A 16,244-nucleotide genomic window follows, 5' to 3' on the forward strand; every position below is an offset into this window, starting at 1 on the left:
GTCTCAGCCTGAAACGTCAACTGTTTACTCTTTTCCATAGATGCTACCTAGCCTGCTAGATTCCTCCAGCATTTTGTGTGTTGCTCTGGATTTCCAGCTTCTGCGGATTTTCTCGTGTTTATGATTTAGAACTCCATCAAGTTATCTTTTATCCTCCTCCTCTCCAAGAGAAAACTCCTCACTTCTCATCCTGTCCTCTAGCTGTCCATGCCTCGATGAGTATGTAGGCATGTCAATTAAAACAGGAAATGCCAGATACATATGCCAGCTGAGGCAGCATCTGTGGAAAGAGAAACACTCAACATTTCACTAAACCCCTTTTATTCTGTTTCCATAGATCCTGCCTGACGTGAGCGTTTCCTGCATTTTGTGTTTCTATTTCGTGTTTCTAACACTGGCACTTTGTTATGATTTTCATCTGATAAGCTATGCTGCCTTGTATTAAGTGAAATGCTCTCTTTAAAAAGGTCACTGCTGAAGAATTAACCATTTGATTGTTTTAACCAGTGTTGTTGACACTTGCAGAAATATTCCCAGCATGACCAAAGAAAGACTTGAGTCAAAGTTAATTCAGTATTACAGTCTGTATACTCCCACAAGAGAGTACCCAGTTCCTTTAAGCTTCTGTGCTTTTTATGTTTAACAGAAGGTGCCAAAAATATCTCAAATCAGCTGACCATCACCACAGAGATCAACGAGGAGCACCCTGACCTTCGGAATTATGCCCAGAGTCAAAAGTGGTGGGACGGTGAGGGAGACTTCAACTTCTCGCAGGTTTTCTCCCCGACGAACCCACCAGTGAGAATGGAGGCTGCAAAGGCTCGTTACTCTGGAGGCCAGGAGCTGCTTCGTAAGCAAGAAGGTGAATACAGCCTAAGAACCCAAGGAACAGTTGGCATGTTAGAATATCAGGAAAGTGAAATCAAATTAGAGCTTTGATCATTTGGAAACTCATTTATTGGGGCTCCAAGTTTTGTACACAGCAACATAGAATCAAGTTCGTCTAATTTTAATTGTCATTCAACCAAACGTGTATACAGTTGAGTGAAACAGTGTTCCTTCTGGGGCTAAGGTGCAAAATAGTACAAAACAGTCACAAAAAATAATATTATCATAAGCACTTGAGTGGCATAGATGGTGCATGGGGTGTTGTCCTGGAGTGGCATTTCTGCAAAAGTAAGTACACAGCAGTTCCTCATTTCATGCTGGTTCAACAGACGAAAGTGACACTGGAAAACAGTACCAACGGGAGGGACCAGACCCCAACCCAGCATGGATGATATTTCCAGCATGCTCGTCGCATCTCTATTCTGTCCCACATTGCCTCTGGTGCCTCCTTGCATGGGTGGCTATAACAGGCGACGTCGTGGTATCAGGGCCCAATCTGTGCAACAACCAAGGCCATGCAGCTCCCCCAGTGTTGGTCTTGCCAATGAACAGGACATGTATCACCAATGTCCAATGGGGTTCCTTCAATCACAAGAAAAACAAATGAAATACAATGTTGGAAAGTGTATGGTTATTCACTTTGGTAGAAGAAATAAACAGGCAGACTATTATTTAAATGGGGAGAGAATTCAAAGTTCTGAGATGCAACAGGACTTGGGAGTCCTCCTGCAGGAAATCCTTAAGGTTAACCTCCAGGTTGAGTTGGTGGTGAAGAAGGCGAATGCAATGTTGGCATTCATTTCTGGAGGAATAGAGTATAGGAGCAGGGGTGTGATGTTGAGGCTCTATAAGGCGCTGGTGAGACCTCACTTGGAGTACTCTGTGCAGTTTTGGGCTCCTTGCTTAAGAAAGGATGTGCTGACGTTGGAGAGGGTTCAGAGAAGTTTCACTAGAATGATTCCGGGAATGAGAGAGTTAACATATGAGGAACATTTGACTGCTCTTGGACTGTATTCCTTGGAGTTTAGAAGAATGAGTGGGGACCTCATAGAAACATTTCAAATGTTGAAAGGCATGGACAGAGTGGATGTGGCAAAATTGTTTCCCATGGTGGGGGAGTCTAGTACAAGTGGGAACGACTTAAGGATTGAAGGGTGCCCATTCAGAACAGAGATGCGAAGAAATTTTTTTAGCCAGAGGGTGGTGAATCTGTGGAATTTGCTGCCACGGCTGGCAGTGGAGGTCAAGTCTTTGGGTGTATTTAAGGCAGAGATTGATAGGTATCTGAGTAGCCAGGGCATCAAAGATTATGGTGAGAAGGCGGGGGAGTGGGACTAAATGGGAGAATGGATCAGCTCATGATAAAATGGCGGAGCAAACTCGATTGCCAAATGGTCGAAAAACATTTAAGTCACACATTTGCACCACTTGTTGGACTCAGAGAGACCGCTGCGACCAAGCACACCACCATCTTACCAGAATTTCTACAATGTCTCTTATCATCTATGAGGAAAGTAGAATTCTAACTAAACAAAAGAGAAAACACAAAAAAAAATGCTGGAAATATTCAGGCTGTATCTGTTAGAAGAGAAACAGAGGTAGTGGACCTACATCAAAATCTCAACCTACATGACTCTGACAAACCGTGTCTGTCTCAGCTGAAACATTGACTCCTTTTCTTTTTCCACAGATGCAGCCTGACCTGCTGAGAATTTCCAGCATTTTGTGTTTTTTGTTCTGGCTAAACTGCCCTACAAAAGTGGTTATGATTCAAAACTAGCTGATGCAGAGCAGCTTGAGATTGCAAAGGCACCATACAAATGAATATCTTTTTTGCTGCTGCTCCAACAAAAGGGAGATAAGTGAAGGAGAGAGAGGGAAGAATAGCAAAAGCTTCAAAGCTCAAAGCTGTTTGTACTGCATACTCTTTCTGAGATTGGGTTTGAGGAGATTCAAGTGTGAGTGCAAGGGATGACCCAGGGACAGCATTGATGATGAGTTACACACACAAAATGCTGGAAGAACTCAGCAGGCCAGGCAGCATCTACGGAAAAATGTATAGTCAACATTTTGGGCCGAAACCCTTCGGCCGGACACTGAGACTTGAATCCTGCTGAAGGATTTCAGCCTAAAACGTCAACTGTAATTTTTTTTCCATAGATGCTGCCTGGCTTACTGAGTTCCTCCAGTATTTTGTGCGTGTTGCTCAGATTTCCAGCAGCTACAGATTTTCTCTTGATTGCTAGCAGTGCATTCTTTAGACTCCGGACAAACCTTTCCACCAAGCCATTGGTAGCTAGGTGGTACGGTGCAGATGTAATATGTCTTATTCCATTCATTTTCAGGAATTACTGAAACTGTTCCACAACAAACTGTGGGCCATTGTCACTGACTAAATGTTCTGGAACACCAGTCTTTGAGAAAAGGCTTCTCGGCACATCAACAGTGTGCGAGGCTGTAGTGGAGGCTATTGGGAAATCTTCTGGCCACTTTGTAGCTGCATCCACTACTACCAAGAAATTTGTGCTCATGAATGATCCAGCAAAATCCACATGAGTCCTCTGCCAGGGCAATGTAGGCCATTCCCAGGGATGGAGAGTGCTGTTGTTGGCATGCTGAAGGGTGCATGGCTAGCTGCTTGATCTGCTGTCTACCCCAGATCATCAGACAAAGCTTCAAGCCAACACTTTCATTTTGACCAGGCCTATATGACCGGCATGTATTTCTTCTGACACTTTAGCTCTCAGCTTGGATGATACAACAACTCTCAAGCCCCACATAAGGCAATCCCTGTCAAAGGCAACTTCATCTCGGCGCTGTTGAAAATGGGGAACTGAAAATTCTGCTGCACATTTCAGCTGCTTTTGCTGGCCGTGTAGACCTGAGAGAGTGTGGGATCTTTTCTAGTTTCCCTTTGGATCATCTCTGCTGTAACAGGGAGACTATTGATTTGCATTAGGGAGAATACGTCAGGAGGGGTGCCCTCTATTGTAAGTTGTTCAGGTATTTCCTTTTCCAAGGGTAAACGGGACAATCCATGGTTAATTGTCCTCTTGAATTTGATCTTGTAATTATGTTCTCCAAGAAACAGCCCATCCCTGCATTTGTGCTGCTGCTGTTAGTGGAATACCCTTCTGTGGATTGAAAATGGACACTAGTGTTTGACTATCAGTAATGAGAGTAAACCTTCCCATGCAAGTAATGGTTGAAACGTTTTAAACCCCAAACCAAACTCAAGGCCTCTGTCAATCTGTGCATAATTTTTCTGTGCAGTGTAAGGGAATGTGATGCAAAGCTATCAGACATTCACTTCCATCACTCATAACATGTGACATGACTGCGGCTATACCATAAGGCGAGGGGTCACAGGCAAGCTTCACTGGGTGATATGGATCATAATGTGTGAGTACAGTGTCTAACTTTAACTTTACCATTCTGAAAGCCACTTCACACTCCTTTGTTCATTGCCTTTTCTTCCCAATCTGCGGTAATGAGTTCAACGGGTGGAATACAGCAGCCAGGTTTGTCAGAAACCTGTTATAGTAATTGATAAATCTTAAAAAGGACCACAACTGTGACGTGTCCTTTGGCCTTGGGTCATCCACCACTGCTTGAATTTTCTCAGCACACTTGCATAATGTTTGTGCGTCAATGGTGTGACCACAGTAAGTGATGCTTGGTTTAAGGAATTTACACTTGTGTCATGCTCTGAGTCCATAACCTTATTGTTTTAGCACCGTCTTGAGATTTTGGAGCTGTTCCTTGTCATCCTCACAGGTAACACTGAGTACCTGAACAGCCTTGCAGCGCCTGGTCTATAGCTTTCTGCTGGAGTGCAGGTGCAGGTGCTACTCCAAAAATAATCCTGTTATAGCAATAAAGTCATTTGTCGTGTTTATGGTGAGAAACACTTTGGACTCTTCTTCCATCTCCATCTGTAGGTAGGCCTCAGATAAATCTACTTTGCTGAAGTGTTTCCTTCCAGAAAGGTTTGCAAATATATCTGCTATCCTTGACAGAGGTTATTGATCTACTTTCAGTATTGGGTTGATGGTGACCTTAAAGTCACCACAAATCCTGGCAGACCCATTCTTCTTACCTACTGGGACCACTGGTATTGCCCATGGGAAAGAATTCCTTCAGCTTCCATGTGATCTAGTCCACTGGCTACTTTATCACAGATGGTATAAGGAAATGGACGGGCTTTGTAAAACTTGGGTGTGGCATTTTTATTTAACACTGATTTACCCTTGATATGGTTTTGAGTTTTCCAATGCCATCCCTGAACAGTGCTGTGGGATCATCCATACCTTTCTTAATCCACTTTCAGTTGACTCTGTTGCAGGGGATGTGGCATGCAAATGATGAATGGATCTCCAATCAAGTTGTAGTTATCTCAGCCAGGTCCCTACAATGCTAGCCCCCCTGTTTTTACCACATACAAGCCCAATGAGGCTTGTTGGATGTTCCATTTCATTGTTACGAATGTCATTCCCACAGGAGTTATCTATTCCCCAGTATAAGTTCTTAGTTGGATATCAGCAGGCTTCAGTTCAGTATCTTTGAAATTCTGCTTAAACTCATTTTGTGGATTAACTAAAACAGCTGAGCGTGTGTCCAATGTCATTTTAATTAATTTGCTGTTCACTTTTGGTGTAAGCCATATTGCTTTTCTATTGGTAGTTTTCACATTATAAAACTCAAGGCTACACAGTCCTGTGTCATTCCCATCATTATCAGATTTTTCATCAACAACATGCAGATTAGTGTTCTTTTTGAAACTTCAACTTGCCTTTTTATCTTTACCTCTTCCCTGTGCAGTCTGTATATTTTGTCTGCCCGACATGCTCTTTGTATGTGTTCTACTTTGTTGGATTTTCTGCAAGTTTCACCCTTAAACCTGCATTGTTCTGGTGAATATGAGCCCCTGCCACAACGGCAACAGAATTTGTTCGGCCAGGCAGGTTTCTGTTTAGACATTGTAATTTTGTTCACGTTCACTTTCATTCCTGACAATGACTCATTTGCATCTCTGGCTGCTGTTTCCATTGATATAGTGATTTCAACACCTCTTTTTAATGTAAGTTGAGCTTCAGTTAGAGCTGATTTTGAATGCTTTCTTGTAAGTTTCCACAAACTAAGTGATCTCTCAGTGAATCTTTAAACCCATCACTGAACTGACAATGCTCAGAAAATTTCTTCAATTCCGCAATGTAAGCTGAAATGGACTCCCTTTTTATTCCGCTTATGAAACCTAATGTGTTCTGCAGTCAGCAATGGTTTTGGTTCTAAATGTTCCTGTATTACGTTCATGATATCAGCAAAGCTGATTTCAGCTGATTTAGCTGGAGCAGTTAAATTTCTAAGTAAACTGTATGCTTTTCCACCCAATGCACTCAGCAATATTGGCACTCACTTCTTATCGGCTATTCCTTTTGCTTTAAAATACTGCTTAATTCGTTAAGTATACATCATCCAGTTATCTATTGTGCAATCAAATGCATATATCTTTCTGATGTAACCAGCCATTTCTGCTTTTTTAAAATTTATTATTATCATCTGGTACTCATTGTTTATGAAGCCCTGGCCGTGCATGTTGCTTGTTAATTTTATCTGTTTTCTGCTTTTTTATTAACTTCACTGTCCCTCTCTCCTTCCAAAGAAACACGTGCTGCACTTATTTTTTAAACTCTAATGTCTCTCTCCCCTTCTGAAGGAAAAAAAACGTGCTGTGCTTCAACAGGTAGGTAGTCATCTCAAGTTCGTTTCAAAACTTCCTTCAAAGGTTTCAAAGGTACATTTAATGTCAGAGAAATGTATACAATATACATCCTGAAATGCTTTTTCTTAGCAGCCATCCACGAAAACAGAGGAGTTCCCCCAAAGAATAGAAACATAGAAAATAGGTGCAGGAGTAGGCCATTCGGCCCTTCGAGCCTGCACCGCCATTTATTATGATCATGGCTGATCATCCAACTCAGAACCCCGCCCCAGAATGAACAACAGTTAAATGTTAGAACCCCAAAGTCCACCCCCAGCTCCCCTCCCTCCCGTGGGTAAGTGGCAGAAAGCAGTGATTTCTCCCCCCCCGGCAAAAAAAAGTATCGGCACCCACCACCGAGCACTCAAACGTGCAGCAAAAGCAACAGCAAAGACACAGACTTGCAGTATCCCAAAGACTATGCGTTCACCCGGTATTCAACATGATGTCTCCATTTCACCGTGGGAGGGGAGACATAACAAACAACTCACTGGTTTACGATGTTAAAAGTCTATGGTGTCGCTTTTTCCAAGCTCTGTGCCCAAAGATCTCAGGTCTCTGGGCACACAGCCAAAGATCTTCCAGCTCCCACGACACACCGGTCTGTCGGAACACTGAGCTTCAATCCACCTGTCTCCAGAGCCCCGAGATCCTAGGCCTCCAAAGGCGAGCTGAACTCTTAGGCCACACCCTTGGCATGCTAGATAAAGGCCAGTCGTGAATCCCCGAGAGTGGGTCCCATTCCCACAAAGAACCGAAGTCAGCATGTAACTCCAGGTCAGGGTCTTCAAAAGAACCCTGAAAGGGAAAAATAGAGATATTAAAGATGGAAAGAGAGCTGTTTCTGAAGATGCAAGCAAAGGAGTCGCCGTTTAGCGCCATCTTGACACCACTATTCTCATTGCCACTATTATGTTTTGTAACTCCAGAAACTAATCAATAGGAAAATCACGGGAGCCGGGATGTGTGTTTCGTCTTTTTCTTTAGTGAGCCGCACACACACATGGCGTGGTGGCATAATGATGTATGCCATTCATGTACTTTTTGCATATAACCCATAATGAATTATGTAAACAATGCTTAATCAAACAATATATTTACAATATTACTCAAATGTTACTGAAATACTAAACACACCACCATATACTACCTTGAAATTCATTTTCTATCAGGCATTCATAATACTATAGAATGAATGAACAACTACACATTGATGAGCAACCAATGTGCAAAAGAAGACAAACTGCAAATACAGAAAAACCCACAAAATAGTAATAAATAAATAATGTTGAGAACATGAGTGTAAAGTCCTTGAAAGTGAGTCCATAGGTTGTGTTCAGTGATCAGTTCACTGTTGAGGTGAGTGAAGTTATACAAGCTGGTTCAGGAGCCTGATGGTTGAAGGATAATAACTGTTCCTGAACCTGGTTGTGTGGGATCCAAGGTTCATTCTTAATTCCTTGGTCTTACTCCTCAAATTCCTAATGAGGTATAGCTGCTGGTGTACCACATATCAGACTCTGCACAGAATGAGGAAGAAGTTGGGGGTGGGGGGGAATGGCAGCTATTGGGGTTAGGTTATAGAATTTAAATAATTTTCAAATGTATGTTTAATATGTAAGATTTACTCAGAATATTATATTATTTGATGTATTAACATAGCCACATTTCTTCATCATAACAACTCTCCATCCTCTTGCAGGTGGAAATGGAGGGTTAAAAATCAGATTGAATTTCTATAATCTGCTTTTTCGTACCTACTGAAACATGAGTCAAACCTTTGGTTTATTTTCTGGTCCATCGTAGGAAATGGAAGGGATGAAATGATCAATGTTTATCTTCTTTATCTACCACTCTGGAAGTCAAGTTTGCGAGAATTAGTCTTGCCAGTGCAGCCAGTATTTACCAGCCTTGAGAAGGTCATGGTGAGCTATCTCTTTGAACCACTACAGTCCACATAGTGGATGAACTCCCAGAGCAAGATTAGAGAGGGCTTTCCTGGATGCTGACCAGCAATAACGAAAGATAGTGATACCTTTCCCAGTTGTCACGGTGCTTGGGTTGAAGTGAAGGTGCTCCCCTGTGTTTGTTGTGTGGATCAATAAACAATCTGCTGGAGGAACTCAGTGGACCGGACAGCATCTGTGGGAAGAAAAGAATTGTTGGCATTTTGGGTCAAAAGCCCTGCGTCAGGATGGGTCAGAACGTTGATAACTCCTTTCCCCTATAGTACTGCTCGAGCTCCTGCAGATTGTTTGTTGCTCCAGATTCCAGCATCCGCAGTTGCTTGTGTCTCCTCAATTGCCCGCAAGGCTCTGAGGTGAAGTTAAAGAAGTCTTTGTGTGTCTCTGCAAGCTTTTCGGAGCTAGGACACATTGCAGCCACAATGTGCCAGTGGTCAAGAGCTTTTCATCAATTAATGTACAACAGACCCAGATACAATGCATCGAGCTGCTTGTCTTCAGGAAGCTAAAAGTTTTTTTGTGTCACTGTAGGTAGCATTAAAGCAGAGACTATCATGGACATCTTGCGCAATAAGGAGAGTGGAATCTGCATGGACTCTGAGGCTTTCTGTACCACTGGCAGTATGGTGTCCATCCTGCCTCAAGATGATGCCTTGCCTTGTGTGCACTTCTTTACAGCAACCCCTGATCCTTCAAGGTCAATAACCCACCATTGGTAAACGTACTCAGTAAAAGTTTTTCTTCACTTGTACATATAGCACTAGTGATAAGGGTTCAATTCCCACCATCATCTGTACGGCGTTTGCATGTTCTTCTTGTGACAGCATGGACTTCCAGGTGCTCTGGTTTCTTCTCACATTCCAAAGATATATGGTTAGAGTTAGTAAATTGTGGGCATGCTATATTGGTGCTGGAAGCATGGTGACACTTGCAGGCTGCCCCCAGCACAACCTTAGATTGTTGGTCACTGACACAAACAACGTATTTCATGATTATGCTTTGGTATACAGTACATGTGACCAATAAAGCTAATCTTTAGTGGGCATCTTCTCAGTGCACAAGTTAATGCCAGCGCATTAAAGTGTAGTGTTGAAAGACTCTGCCACTTTATCCTGGTATCTGACTGACATCCACCTTTGTAAAGTTATACCTCTTATCAGCATTGCCTTAAAGTGAAAACTTCAAAAAATTAATAAGACTAAATGAGAACATGTAAAACTGAATTCATTTGCAATTTGTATAACAGATTAATTACATTAGAACTGACCTGATTACCTTTAATGTCTATGCTGGAGGGGTTGGAAATGATATTAAAAAACATTTTACACACCATTATTCACACGCAGGAGGGTGGATTACAATATTTTGATTATTTAGCTCTTCTATTTGTGATCTTTTTCTCTTTCGTGTTTTGCAATTCTTTTATTAATAGATCTGTCTTCAAACCCTTTATCTTTATTGATGATGTAACACCAGTTTCTATGGTGATTTCTCCATCTTATGGTGAGGAGGATCCTGTCCGGAGGCAGCCGCGGTTCCTGAGCAAGCCAGATCGCAGGCATGAATTGTATAAGGCACATCAGCAAGCCAAAGCTACAATGGACAGTGGACAGGTACTGTTGCTTTTAATTCAGGAAAAGAACTATAGCAAAACTCTGATCATTCTTGGGACTTTGGTGTTGGATTGGCACATTCCTGTATCAATTGACTTTATTAATTCTCCTTCCCTTTCAGGAGCAGGGTATACAGTTGCATGAAACAATGCAGAACCTTGAGAGGCAAGGACTACAGGCTATCAAGAACATGTTGGTTAGTGGAGCATCCTTCAACCCAGAAGAAATGGCAGATCTCTTCTTTGACTGTGTTGATACAGAAATCAAGTTTTATAAATAAACCTTCAAAGGTGTTACTTCACAAATCCTGCCATAGGTACATTTTATACTCTGCTTGTTTAATCCCTTAAATGTACTTCATGTCCAGCACGGGGATGGTCCTTTTAGGAGATCCTGTAGCAGTGGCTGCTACAGATGGGATGGGGGCGGTAACCTACTCCTCTTGGCCCATGTGATCATGATGAAGATGGAGATATTGGTGGTCTGCTGAATCTGAGCCTCTTCAGATGGAAGATTGCAAGTTCTATCTAGGTGCAGGCGGAACAAGATGTGTACGTGATCATGTGTATCACTATCTGGTACAATGGATGACAGCGTAGATAGACTTTTCTGCCTATTGTAACTCTGATTTCCAACCCAAGTCTGAAGAGTCCTTATAATTTTCATAAATTAGCAGAGACTATGCCAAACCGAGAGTTCCCTGACCAAGCCATGGTTAGACAGATAAAGAGGAAGGACATTGGGGGTGGTGTCAAAATGCCAGACGTGCTGAACTTGTCCCGAACAGTGACCCTTGCTGGTAGCACAGAAGTACAAATATCTGCCCTGGAATTTTCTCCACCACTGTTTAAAATTAAAATCCATTTAATATTGCACCCAATCTGATTATGCTAAATACCTTTGCAATCTTGTTAGAGCACACTAAAATCCAGTGACTATTCCATAGAGTCATAGAACACTACAGCCCAGAAACAGGCCCTTTGCAGGGACGTGGTGCAAATTTTAATGGAACTTTTCATGAAGTGCTGTTCAGAGAAACCAACAACTAGGAGGAGGTCTCACTGAGAATAAATTAAAAGATGAAACTCAAATTTAAGTCATTCATCTGATGTTTAACTCCTGCTGAGCCTTAGAATCTTCCAGTACAGTCAAGAGATCCCCAGACAAATGCAGCGAGGATGGTCACGTTTTGTGGAAGGTGATTCATCCCAATGAAGTTTATGTGAAATAAAAACACATCAGGTATGAAATAGTAGCTGGATTTTGATTAGTCACACTCATTCATAGTCACTTTAGGTTGAAGTGTGCTCCTACAAGATTACAAAGGTATTTAACAAATTGAGGCGATGTAGGCATTTTGCATTTGTTCAGGTACCTAATTTGCACCCAAATTTTAGAAAGGTATGGTACGGAGCAGTTTCTATAACAGATTTACGTTTAGTTATAATGTTAAACACAAGATTCCGTGGATGCTGGAAATCCAGAGCAACACACAAGATGCTGCAGGAAGTCAGCAGGTCAGGCAGCATCTATGGAGGGGAATAAACAGTCCCAATGAAGGGTCTCGGCCTGAAACATCGACTGTTTATTCTCCTCCATAGGTGCTGTATGATCTGCTGAGTTCCTCTAGCAGTTTCTGTGATGGTTATAATGTTTATTGACTTGTGAACTTTGTTCATGTACAAAGAATGAGGTTGGACGTGCAGGGAGAAGGGTTTCCAGTGAAGAAAATGTCTTGAAGGAATCACCGAGCTTGGCTCACAGAAGGACAGATTGTATTGTAGGGAGGTGGTGAGTGGGGTAGGAAGTGGGATGAATTATTTTGCCACACACACAAAATGCTGGAGGAATTCAGCAGATCAGGCAGCATCTTTGGAGAGGAATTAACGGTTGATGTTTCAGGGCGAGACCCTTCAGGACTGAAAAGGAAGAGGGAAAGGAGGGAATTGGCCTTATTAACAATGCTTGATCCTAATCATCTACAAAATGAACAATAACTTCAAGGACAATGAAGAATTAAACACAAGTGGAGTTTAAGCTAGGCAGGAACAGCAGATGTTCCCTTCATCAATATGTTTGTAGAAATAGTCCTGAAGTTCACTGGTTCCCAGTCTAGTCCAGATTTATTTAACACAGATTTAAATCCCTCAGTAACCATGATGAAATCTGACCTGGGATCACTTGATTACTAATCCAAACCTTGCAATATTAGTCTACCAAGTTAAGATGCTGTGCTGTCATATCAAATAGTATTCAGAACTATCCAGTCAGATTGCAGGAAACAAAGCATGAGATAAGTTGTACTTGTTCAAAAATTTTCAATGATTTAAAAAAAAAATTAGTTGACCTCTTCCAGATGCTCCTTCCCTTTCTCCCATTGTCTGCTCTCCTCTCCTATCATATTCCTTCTTCTTAAGCTGGTTACCCTTTCCACCTATCACCTCCCAACTTCTCACTTCATTTCCACACACCTTCCCCCTCACCTATCACCTTCCAGCTTGCACTCCTTCACCTCCTAATTCTGGCTTCTTCCCCCTTCCTTTCCAGTCCTGGTGAAGGGTCTAGGCTAGAAAAGTCGACGCTTTCTTCCTCTCCATAGATGCTGCCTGACCTGCTGAGTCCCTCCAGCATTTTGTTGCTAGAGGTGTTGCCTTTCCAGCATCTGCAGATCTTCTCGTGTTGCTGATTCTACTGCTCCAGCATTTTGTGTGTTTTGCTCCTCCATGATGTTTTTTTTTGTATGGATTTTCAGATGTTGACAACTGCCAGACCGTTGACCTGCAGAAGCAAATGAAATGGGTGACTTCCTTGGAGCCATGAGTTTTTGTCACGCGCGCGCGCACACACACACACACACTTCGTCCCCCCCCCACCAATAGATTTACCTGTTGTACTGATAACTGAGCCAAGTTTGCTGTTGTCCCTCCTCTCTTGAGAGACTGCCTAGAAGCAGACCGGTGGTTTTACATCACACTGTTGTCTGAAGTGTTCAACTGTGAGCTAACTTGACTGGAACTAATAAACTTGAATTATTTGTTTTTGCTTGCAAGGCTGGTCCTACCCCTTTAGTTTTACATGGTTATCAGTCTTGCAATATATTCCTTTTGATGTCTCACTTTTTGAGAATGTTTCAACATTTGCAGGTACGAGAAAATTCTGTAGCTCCAATTTTCCAGAGATACAATGTCTTTGGGGAAAATGTGTACATCTCAGAATTAATTAAAAGGATAGTGTAATCTACTAAACTGCCACATAATCCAGTGTTATTTTTAAAAGATGCATTTACTGGCGTCTTGCTGTCTCTCTGGGTTCGGTGGGATAAGATTTCTTGATTGCTTGTTTATTTTCTCCCCTTGTAATTAAAGAACACCAAAAAGTAGCTTCATGGATTTGTCACATTTCCATGGTTTCAGAGATGCATTTTTTAGCAAGAGTTTGGTGGGAGCGTTGGGGAAAGACATTTCCTCCTCTTTTTGAGGTGAGTATGTGACGTTGATGGGGTGGGTAGTGAACCGGCAGGGAGATTTTCTAGAACATTTTCCCTGCTGCAGCAGTGAGAGAAAAAAGCTTGTCAAACATTCCAAGTGTTATCTCACTTCTTTCCCATCTTGATGACCTGGTGTGAACACTGGAAGTCTTGGACCAGCCACTGATTTATCTTAATAATTGAAAGTGTCTGATATCAAAATTTGAAGACTAACTTCTTTTCCCCCTAAAACTGAAAACTGTGTGGCAGAAACAGTACTTGAAATAATTCATACAGAACTTTAGTATGTTTGTGTTCTTTAGAAGTAAATCATGTTGTCTTTCATCAGAAATAAATTGTGTTGTCTTTCATCTGTCCTTTCATCTTGCCAGTCATTTTTAGCACCTGCTCACCCAATAAGGTTTTGTACTTGAGGAAAACGTCCGCAGCCCATATCAGGAATTTAAACTTCCCACTCCCTTCGTGACTAGGAATCATGCTATATACATTTCAGTCTGGTTTCTTTTCTTGGTATGTCTTTGCTGCCAAAAGACATAGGAGAAGAATTAGGCTATTCAGCCCATTGAGTATGCTTCACCATGTGATCATGGCTGATTTTTTTTTATTCCCCCCGCCCCCCCCAATGCTATTCTCCTACCTTCTTCCTGTGACCTCCGATGCCCTCACTAATCAAGATCCTATCATTTTCTGCTTTAAATATACCCAATGATTTGGCATTCATAGCTTTCTGTGGCAGTGAATTCCAGAGATTCACCGCCTTCTGGCTAAAGAAATTCCTCCTCATCCCTGCTCTAATAGAATGATCTTCTATTCTGTGCCCTCTGGTCCTAATGGAAACATCCACTCCACATTGACTCTTTCAATACTTGGTAGGTTTCAATGAGATTTCGCCCCCTCCCTCCCCATTCTTCTAAACTCCAGTGAGAACAGGCTTAGTGCCATCAAATGCTTGTCATGCATTAACCCTTTCATAGCCAGTTAACTTCTGCTAGACAACATTCCTCTTCCTTAATGAATGTGTTAACTTGTGTTTGATATTTGAATTTTTCAGCACAGTCTGTACCTGTTGATACTTGGACCAATATGATTCCAGTTGCAATTTAACACACACTAAAAATGAAATCCCCAGAAATGTCATGTTTAAACCAATAGTTTTGAAGGATAGAGATGCAAGATATTGATACATGTTCCGATTGTACTGCAGTGTTCAATATTGTGAGCAAGTCAGGTGAAAACACTTCCATTTATGCATTCCACAATGTGAAACAAACAAAAAGAAATGGGTGTTGATTTAATACTGTACCAAAGTTGGTAAACTTGTGTGCACTGCTGTAGATAGAATTCTGTTGGAAAAATATTGAAAGATCAACTGCAGCATAAGATGACCCTGCTGTAAACTATTATTTATGATACTGTTAACCAATAAAGATATGAATGACTATTCAAGCACTTTGAATTACTGATGTGCATGGTACCTAAGCTGGTTGAATATAGTATGTTAAAATATTTTGCAAATGATAAGTGTGGGCATTACTCCTCTGACGATGGTGTCTGAAAAGAGGATGCTGTCCAAGTTGCATGCCATCTTGGTCAATGTCTCCCATCCACTACATAATGTATTGGTTGGGCACAGGAGTACATTCAGCCAGAGACTCATTCCACCGAGATGCAACACAGAGCGTCATAGGAAGTCATTCCTGCCTGTGGCCATCAAACTTTACAACTCCTCCCTTGGAGGGTCAGACACCCTGAGCCAATAGGCTGGTCCTGGACTTATTTCCTGGCATAATTTACATATTACTATTTAATTATTTATGGTGCAACTGTAACAAAAACCAATTTCCCCCAGGATCAATAAAGTATGACTATGACTTAAAATAGAAAGGCTGTGATTCACTTACTAATGCAGTTCCTATTGTAGAATAGAACTGAACCATACATACACAAATAAAGCACATCCCATCAAATTGCCTGGACTTCAACTTCCCTGTAAATTCAACTCCAACTGTTTTCAAATTCCATACTTTTACATTACTACAAAGCAAAGATATTTCTTTAAATTCTATATTGAGTTCATTTGTAATCATATTATCTTTGATCCCTTGCTCCATCCTCTGCCCTGTGTGAAAATGGTTCCTCTGCATTTGCCCTGGAACAGCCCTCGCAAACCTTCAAAGATGTCTGCTGGATTGTCCCTCCTAATCTAGTGTAGTATAAAGCTGTCAGTTCTGCTATTGCTTCTTGATCAGCTGGTGAAAAGGTTTGGGGTTGAGAATTAAAAACACAAGAGATTCTGCAGATGCTGGAAATCTTGGATGAAGGGTCTTAGCTGGCAATGTCAGCTCTTTTAATGCTTCTCTGGAGATGCTGCCTGACCTGCTGAGTCACTTCAGCATTTTGTGTGTTGCTATAGGAAAAATGCAGTGCCATTGGCTGTAAAAGGATTTGGGAATTTACATTTTTTCAAGATGCCAATCTTGATACTGTTGAGTGAGGATTAGGGGCTAGTTACCCCATTTTCTTCAAGTGGC

At 41.7% G+C, this 16,244-nt stretch overlaps 1 protein-coding gene across 3 annotated transcripts in view; it reads left to right on the forward strand.

Annotated features, from left to right (window-relative positions):
• LOC134340182 (secernin-2-like) overlaps nt 1–15,489 on the forward strand; it is a 35,235-nt gene extending 19,746 nt beyond the window's left edge. For 2 of the 3 annotated variants that reach the window (XM_063037144.1, XM_063037145.1), the window contains exons 5-9: nt 647–862; nt 9,145–9,310; nt 10,046–10,226; nt 10,348–10,542; nt 12,979–15,489. In XM_063037144.1, the coding sequence (XP_062893214.1) occupies nt 647–862; nt 9,145–9,310; nt 10,046–10,226; nt 10,348–10,506 (722 nt within the window). In that variant the 3' untranslated portion in view covers nt 10,507–10,542; nt 12,979–15,489. The remainder of the gene's footprint in view (nt 1–646; nt 863–9,144; nt 9,311–10,045; nt 10,227–10,347; nt 10,543–12,978) is intronic. The other variant, XM_063037146.1, reaches the window with a different exon arrangement.
• Nucleotides 15,490–16,244: the final 755 nt, after the last annotated feature.

Source organism: Mobula hypostoma, chromosome X1 (assembly GCF_963921235.1).
Source record: "Mobula hypostoma chromosome X1, sMobHyp1.1, whole genome shotgun sequence".
Taxonomy (NCBI): Eukaryota; Metazoa; Chordata; class Chondrichthyes; order Myliobatiformes; family Myliobatidae; genus Mobula; species Mobula hypostoma.